This window comes from Mytilus edulis, chromosome 2 (genome assembly GCF_963676685.1).
Source record: "Mytilus edulis chromosome 2, xbMytEdul2.2, whole genome shotgun sequence".
Lineage (NCBI taxonomy): Eukaryota > Metazoa > Mollusca > Bivalvia > Mytilida > Mytilidae > Mytilus > Mytilus edulis.
The window spans coordinates 90543927-90553477 of NC_092345.1; the positions used below are offsets into that span (position 1 = coordinate 90543927).

At 32.0% G+C, this 9551-nt stretch overlaps 1 protein-coding gene across 2 annotated transcripts in view; it reads right to left on the bottom strand.

Moving 5' to 3' along the window:
• Positions 1 to 2614, bottom strand: part of LOC139513387 (secretin receptor-like) — a 47662-nt gene extending 45048 nt beyond the window's left edge. For both annotated transcript variants that reach the window (XM_071301806.1, XM_071301805.1), the window contains exon 1: positions 2494 to 2614. In XM_071301806.1, the coding sequence (XP_071157907.1) occupies positions 2494 to 2503 (10 nt within the window). In that variant the 5' untranslated portion in view covers positions 2504 to 2614. The remainder of the gene's footprint in view (positions 1 to 2493) is intronic.
• Positions 2615 to 9551: the final 6937 nt, after the last annotated feature.

The following is a 9551-nucleotide window of genomic DNA, read 5'->3' on the forward strand; positions in this document are numbered from 1 at the left end:
CAAACATAAACGTATGTTGTAATGTTTTCTTAGATATCCCTTGGAGAAAAAGTTCTTTCCAAAAAACTTCGAACATCAATGCATTGCTCCAGTTGTGTTTTGTATCCAAATATGACTAATAAACTGTTCATACTGATCTTAACACATTACAATTTCAATTTGAATCTAGCAAATGAAATGCTTATAATCACATACTGAAATCCCCACCACAGAAAGGCCGAATTGAAATTTGTATTTCCTGTATTGCAAGTATTTATAGATAAAAATACAACATGGGACAAAGTTACAAATCAAAATTGATGAGTAAACTGGCGTTTTGTTTGGTGAATTCAAAAGTACCAGTAAATTTTAACTTTTGACCAAACTTTATATGAAGTCAAACATCACACATGATGTGATCTAATCACAGTTCAAGCCGTCCATTATGTACTTTAACTAGGTAAACATTGACCATTCAAAACTACTGATTTTTACATACCTATATTGTATTGAGGTGTTTGATGTTATGATTATAGACAGGTACATGTCAATAAAACTTTTTAAATTTTTATGTCAACTAAATGTATTCACATGTATATAAAAAAAAATTAAAAGCCATAAACAAAAAAATCTATGACACATCTAAACTTGACAAACCTTTTTGTTATGACAAAGACTTTAAAAGGTGCAGAATGACAATTTAACCTTCTATACAAAATAGCAATTCACTTCTGATGACTTTTTACCCTCTTCAATATTATATTCACCTGTTCAGATGACAGTCTAAGTTGAAAAAAAAATCCTACTAATTTTGAAACATATGCAATGCTCTAACTGTGTCAAATGTTACTACATACTACATTTGAAGAAATTAAGCATCAAAAGAAATTAATGTCTTACTTAGAAAAATATTTTAAAATCATCTTTTAAAGTTTTCTTTGTCTGATTCAAAAGTTGCTTCGTACAAATGTAGCATGTTTGCGTATACACTCAGTAGGTCAACACGTAGCACTCAATTCACATATCATATAGAGCACGTAACACTATTCGTTCGCGAATACACTACAGATGCAGTAATTCAACACATATGTCAGTCGATTCATAAATCCGATACAACACGTAAATTTTTGTTCGCGTTTACACTCCGTAGAGTAACACGTTTTATAGTGCGGCGTGTATTCCAATAGCTCTCCAACAAATCCTATACGATACTCAACACTTCTTTCGAATACACTCAGTTAGTCAACGCGTAGCACTCCATTTCCAAAACCTATACAACATATGACACTTCGTTTGAGTATACACCTAGTAGGACAACACGTAGTTCTTAATCACAAATCACATACAACAGAAAACATTTCGTTTGCGTATACACCCAGTGAGGCAACGCGTAACACTTCATTCACAAAAAGTTTAAAATTTTCGTCACGTTTTTCTCAGGAACTACATTACAAGGATTTTTGAAAGTTGTTTTAAGGGTTTATTATAGTAGGCTATACCGTGCGATGCGTTTTAAGATTCATCACTCAAAAACTTCCTGTTAACCATCAAGTATTTAGGCGAGGGTATCATTAGTGAGCAGTAGCTCGCATGTTCACTTGTTGAACCTACAAAACGAAAGTTGATCGCGGTATACAGTCGGAATTAAAGCTGTTCTTTGAAAGCTGGAATATATATCTTTGATTAAAAACAAGTTGCGTAAAATAGCCGTGATAGAAGCCTTCAGTTCGGAAATGTAAAACTTTATTGACTTTGATTTCAATCTTTAAATGTATTTTTTTTAAAACGGAAACAATTTTGTTATTACTACGGATACATATTTGAATTTGTAAGAAATGAATATGTTAATGTGACTCGAACATCCTTTTGTTGTTATTGCACATACATTCGTATTCATCCTTTTTGAAAATCAGAAGCATACTTATAAATATTTGTTAATTGACCGTCCTTCCTATTCTTTAACTTTTACATTAACTTTGATAACAAAAAGTAATTTTAGAGATTCGATTTTAATTTATATTATTCACATATTGTAGTGCCGGTCTTAAATAATAACTGTAGATGTCTTATAGATGTTTATATCATCAATGAATACATTTGTAACCATTTCTTTTATTCATTTTTTACATATGAAAAACGTTTTTCTTCACAAAGACGATAATTCGTATCGGTTAATGTCAGAGTGTATGGTAGTGGCAGAAACATTATCAAAAATTTTACCAGGGTTATATTCGTTGCCACTGAAGTTGAAATACACAAAAATAGAAATGATAGATAAAAACAGACAAAACTAAATAATTTGTCTAACTTCTAATATACTCACAATATATAATATAATTTTTATTGCGGAATCTATATCTAAAAAAGGAATATTTTAACCAGTGGAATTGCCAACACTATTTTCACAAAAACGTTTTGCATTTTTTTTAAAGAGATTTGAATTCGTATAAAACAAACACAGGATAGCTCCGAAATTGAAAAAAAAAAATGCACATCATAACAAAAAGCTCTTACCTGCTGCCATTCCTTGATACTATCCTGTTAGAATATTCATTGACTTTGTCAATATTTTAATATTAAGATCTACTTCAATTGGAATTTATTGTGCGCATACAAAATATGTATTTGATTGAACTATGACACCAAACCATTATTGACTTATATTGAAAGTTTTTAACAAAGCATGTGTGTAAGTTTTAAAACTTTTATATAAACAGTTACCTTACGTGAACGAGATGATAAGTTTGTCTTTGTATGTTATGTTTGCCTTTTTAATTGTCCCTTTTTTAATTGGAACAGTTCGTCATTGATCTTATTGAAACAACTTATTGAAGAATTTTACACTTACAAGAATTGAAATGAAAATAGATATTGAAAATTCAATCACCACAGACTTTTGATAAGGAATATATCTAGTTTAAACAAAAATATGGACTATTCTTTCGCAGTGTTTTCAAACATCAATAAATGGTCTGACGTTTAAACCTGAGTAACACATTGATGTGTAACAAGTACTCTGACGATCTCAAATAACCCAAGTTAGACTGACAACCTAGTTTCTTGTTTGTTATACGATATTGATATTTTTTTTTTTCGAAATGATCAAATTAACAAATTTAAAGAATAACAGTAACACATAAAGGAAAATGTGCAATGGGTTATAATAATAAATATCAATAAATCAGTTTTACTCATTACATGTTCTTTTATTTTAAGAACTTCAAGTGGAATAGGAGGGGTAAGGGCCAAAGAACTCATAGTGGGATTGGGTAGATCGTCATATAATGTATTTGAACAATTCAAAAGTATCGTTAGCAGTCTTTTGTGTGGGGTGAGACATTTTAGTCAAGAAAACATTTTTCAAGAAAACGATAGTTGTAGCGCTAAGTTACCGCTATATACGAGACAAGGATGTGAAAGAATCATAATGGACAAAAATACGAATCTTTTGACTTATAATTGCACTTTGAAACTATTCAATAAAAGTTCGGGAGAGAAGACAATAAGTTTATAGCTGTTTACTATGAGATTTGAAAGCCCTAATGCTGATTTCTCTATCAAAGACAAAAATAAATATGTTTGTATCGTTTTAAAAGCATCCGTTAGATAATATATAGGGGAAAAACAACCATGACTATTTATGTTAAACGTCACCACAATTTTAAAACAATTTTTAGTTTTGTTTTAAAACCAATGTATCTGTCTAACGAGAAAATAATATCTGCTTAGTAATTTTCTCTGTATATGCAAATCCTTCTGTTATAAATATTGCCACTCAGGGATAGATAAAATGAGTTCATCTAATTTGTTTCAGTGTAATTTCAGGGTTTACATTACAGTCATGCATCTGAATGCTTTTTTTGGTATAACTAATTTTATGATTTTGTAAATCATTTAATCTAGGTTAAGTTTAATGTTAAAACAATTATAAAATATATAAGATATATGTCTTTAATTACAAAAGCGACAACAATGGTATTTTATCGTACGTCGACATGTTGCAGTCTGGATTGGGAGCCAGTTTGTCTTTCACTTATAAAAAATAATACGTAGTATAATTGCCAAGGAGACGACTCTCTACAACAGAAAAAAATGACATAGAAATTTACAACTATAGGTCATCGCACGGCCTTCAACAATGAGTAAAACCACTACCGCATAGTCAGCTATAAAAGGCCCCGAAATCAAAAATGTAAAACAATTCAAATGAGAAAACTAACGACCTAATTAATGTACAAAAACAAATATGTAACACAGCAACAAACGACAACGCCAGAAAAACAGGCTCCTGACTTGGGACAGGCACATGCATACAGAATGTGGCGGGGTTAAACGTGTAAGCGGGATTCCAACCCTCCCATAACCTGTGACAGTGGTGTAACAAACAGTACAACAAAAGAACGAACTATAAAAATCAGTTGCAAAAGGCTTAACTCATCAGAAGGATACAAATAGAAATACATCTTAACAAAAACACAGAGTGGACGTGGCCGGGTACTTGTATATCCCAACAAAAATGCCAAGATATAGGAGTCGACAGTTTACATGCCTTTTATGTCTCAACAATTACGTATGTGTTATTATGCTTTCTTGTTTTGTTACCGTCTTAAGGGAAAGTTTGTCGAATGAAACCTTCTACTTTTTATGTATGTAAGTTGTTTAATTTCGTTTAATCAGATTGCAGCTCGCACTTCTTCAAAATTAAATTTGATAATAAAATAATTTTTTAACACTTTCAATCGCTTAAGCAAACCTCTCTAAATAATCGCCTAGCCCCAAAGGACAATATACAATATTTCTATTTTAAGTTCGAACATTTTGATCTCTCTTGAAACTTTGAAGTCCATAAAGAGTTTTAATTCAAAGAATATAGTCTTTACGAGTTCTTTCACATCAAGGAGACTATAAAAGAAACATGCAATATTCCCACAAAACTTGTACATCTGAGTTTGTGATTTATAATACATTTTATAACATTTTTACATTAACGAACAATACTTGTATTTTGTTTTTATTGATTTTGTTTCCTACAAGTATTATCCTGAAAGCTTCTATTGTGAATACAAGAATAGTAATTCCAACACCAATACAATCAAACAAATAACTTTGTTTAAACATCAGAAACTAGTAAATCTCTTTGTGTTCTAAAGTGGCTAAAATTGATATTTATAGACAAAATTATTTTATATCGGATATAACTTATTTGCAACAGACTACAAAACAGTGATAAAAATATCTTTATAGCTGTTTACGTCTACAAAGAAACACTAAACCCATATCAATAAAACTTATTGTTCGTGTTAGTACATTTTAAAATAGAATACCGTATGTATACGAATGCCAAAAAGACTGGAAAATATAAACAAGTAAAGCTTAAGAAGAGGAAAATGCTCGTCTTGATCTTGCTGTAAGATTTGACTTCCGGCGAAGCAAGCATATTTTGTCAATATTAAGACACATTACACCCGAGGGCAAGCACAGAAAGCGCTAATACATCAATACCAACAACTGCTGAAACCTTCAAAGGCCAATATTTACAAAAGATTTAGTACACTTTGCATTATCTACATTTTGAAAATTAATTCTTAAAATGTAGCATTTCAATTACCGAATGAAAAAGGTAATATCATGAGCAATTTGATGGTTGTTACTAGTGGATCTGGATCTGTCACCCTTCCAGGGTACCTCAAATTACCCTTTGTTTTCGTTGACCAACGTGTTCCTTTAGTATTTGATATAATTATAGTAATTTCTGTCGGTTTTTTTTTTGCAATGGCGTTTTCAGTTTTTTTTTCAACTTGTGAGTTTTCAACGTCCTCTTGGTAAATACGTATCAGATTCTCTCTTTTTTTCTTCTTTTCTACTGTTTAACTATCCATTCCCAAACTTGACAGTCATATTTGAATAGTGTCCTGCTTTAAAAATCAACAGTACGACATTAAATTTAAAGTATTAAGATCTTTCAAAAAATAAAGCCTTCTCACTAAATTATAACAAATATATAAAAGAAGACGCGTCCCAAAGTTTGCATTTCTGTTAATTTAAAAAGTGGCACGAAAGCGGCACTGATTTAAGTTTGACACAATGAAAGGATGACAAATGGCTAATTTTCGGAATTTGTTTACAATGAATGCTTTAATGTCCGGTCAACAACAATCAATAACCATGCATCCTTTTTACAAATATTTGTCATGTGATTCAAAATTCAACTTGTAATAAAAGTTGACACCATAAAGTGTAATTTCATCTTCAAAATTTAATAGAATTACCAACTTAGATAAATACACTTTTTTATTAAAAGTTTTTGACCACTGAAATGACCTGACGTTTTTCTCTCGAGATATAAATATACATATAAAGTAAGTTAGTAATGTCCAGTTTGTTCCTATATTGAGAACACCATATTAAACAAATATTTATCAATAAATATTGTAAAGTCATTTATAATTAATTCGACTACTTTATGTCCGTTGTGGTCAAATATTGTTTGTTTTTCTCAAGAGGTATACCATATGTTATACATTTTACAAAGCAAATATAAATCAATTCACTGTCCACCCTCAATGAATATGTAACATAGAAATAGGCCGTTTCAATATTTAATAATAAAACCGACACAGGTTTAACCATAAGAATACCTCATGGGAAAATCACAGTTATGATTAAAGCAGAAGTAAAATTATCTTTGTAAAATATTAATTGTAACCAAAAGGGTGATATTATATACTCTCCTTGCTTACCAAGCTTTAAGTTGAATTTTATGATTGTTAATTATGAACATATAACCAGACTACTTAACACAAATGACAGCTATATGTGCGAAAAACTAAAAAGTATATCAATATTTGGTATGACAGTACTGCCCTTTTTCTCCCCTTTACCAGGTAATGTCTTAGCGCCTTTTGGCGGGCTTGGTACCAAGGTGCTGTGGTCAATGTTTGTATTCTGGTCTTTCATATTTGCTTTTGTGCTTTGTCTATATGCCATTTTGTGCTTTTAATGATTTTTGTATTTACTGACATATATGTTTGTTTTAATATTGATTAATATTAAACCAGGATAATGACTGCTGTACCCCTTTTTAACATTGGAACCTAGTGTGAACAATATTTTATTCAGAAACAGATAAATAAATGCGTACATAAATACAATACTATGGATTGGAAAACAAGTGACAAGTCACTTATACAAATTCCTCTCCTTTTGAACGGCAAAATCAATTACAATGGACAGAAAATGTACAATTATATAATATAATATCATAGAAAAAGAAATCAAATGTAATGGAAATTAACATGTAATGCAGATAGTATTTTTTTAAATATTGGGTGACATGTTGTTGGGCCAACAAGAATTATTATGTGAATCTCTTAGTTTTCAATATATAGTCTTGGACAATAAAAAAGTTGTTTTTATTGTCTATATCGGTAATGTGTGGATCACCATACAGTAAAATTGAGAATGGAAATGGGGAATTTTGGAAGGAAGTGTTCTCAGGTTTCTATCTGTTTACATTTACAAAATGGGTCTGATTCCAAATTTTTCTGATACAAGTGATCTCTAAGACTACTGCTCTCGGTACGAATTTGGGCATGATATATCTGGCCTAGTCTACTGCCTGCATAATAATAATTTGGTATAGAATGATTTATCTTAAGAAACGCTTTTAGTGGAGCGATAGAACCAGCATTTTTTATATCTGGGGGAAGGCTATTCCAAAGTCGAACTGTTGATGGAAGGAAACTATTCATATAATAAGTAGTTCGACAGGGTACTGATGGAAAATTATTTGCAGAACGAGTTCTATACTGATGAATGTTTCTAAACTGATCGGGTAGGATATCATTTAGATAACATGGGGTCCTTCCATTCACCATATTATGACAAATTAAAAAAGTATGCTTATCTCTTCGCTGTTGAAGAGTCTCCCATCCGCATTCTGCCAAAAGTAAGCGTAGACTGGTGAGTTTTGTTGCACCAGTAACGATGCGTGCAGCATCGTAAATTACTTTTTCAAGCTTGGCTTTTAAGTATTCGGGACAGTTATCCCAGACAACATCAACATATTCAAGTAATGAGCGACACAGCTAAAATAAATATTTTCAAGAGATCTTCTGTCAAGCCTAAATTTTAGGCGACGCATTAAGAATAGTCGAGGTAATGTCTTTGAAATAATTTTTTCGATGTGATGATTCCATGTTCCATCACTCGAGAAAGTTAATCTTAAGTGCTTATGAGTTTGAACTCTTTTTATAATGACGCCATTCTTATTCAAAGGGGGATGATAATCTAGTTCGCTTTTTCGTGAGAATACGATGGATAAATGGTTAGACGGGTTAAAATTTACTAACCATTTATCCGCCCAGCTATTTATTTTACACACGTTGTTGTTTAAAGAAATCGATGAAACCAGTGGATTATCTACAACAGCATAAATGCATGTATCGTCCGCAAATAATGTAATCTTACAGCTTACTTCGTTCATTAATATAAATAGGGAACAACAAGGGCCCGAGAATTGAACCCTGGGGTACTCTAGCATTTACATCAGCCCAGTAAGATTCTATTCCGTTTATGAAAACCCTTTGTTTTCTGTCCGACAACTAATCTTTAAGCCACAGGAGAAGGTCTCCAACAATCCCCATCATTTGCAATCCCTTATGCCACAAACGGTCGAAGGCTTTACTAATATCGAAAAATATGAACCTGATATCTTTGCCTTCGTCTAAGGCTTTGCTAAGAACGTTACAAATGTATAAAAGCTGATTTCTGGTCGAATCGTTAGGCATGAAACCAGACTGGTGCTCGGTAATCAAAACTCGTATGAAGTTAAATACGTGCTTATATACACAATGCTCAAAAACTTTACACATCACCGATAGAAGAGATATTGGACGATAATTACTAAGTAGGCTTTTATCGTCATTCTTGAAACAAGGAGTTACATTAGCTAGCTTCCATGCGGACGGGAAAAATTTTGTTCTAAGGCTTAAGTTGAAAAAAGCTCGTAATGGTTTTGCTATAATATCGGCAACCGGCTTGAGAATACGACCGCTTATAACATCAGGCCCCGAAGCCTTGTTGACATTTAAAGTTTGAAGAATGTCTTTAACTTCGTACGCATCGAAAACGATACTACTTAATCGTCTATCTGGAGGGATGTCGTCCCTAGGCAGTAATTTGTTGCTATCGTCGATATTAGACTGCGACGCAAAATAGTCATTGAATGCCTCGGTCTTTTGTTTATCGTCATCAATAATAGAGCTGTTTAAATTGATAGGCGGGATATTCATGTCTCGAGATTTTAGGTTGATTATGTGGTAGGCTAAATTCCACCAAACTTTGGTTGAAGACTTGGTCGTTTTAAGCTTTTCGATTAATTTGTCATAGAATTTTGTCTTCTCATTCCGTATTACGTTCACAGTTTTGTTACGACTTCTGCGAAATTGTAGCCAGTTTGCGGGACTATTTGCCTTTTTCGCCTTCTTTTAAATACGGTTTCCTTTTTCTAATAGTCCTGCGTATGTAATTATTTATCCACGGAGGATCGGTTTTCCTGACTGTGATAGTTT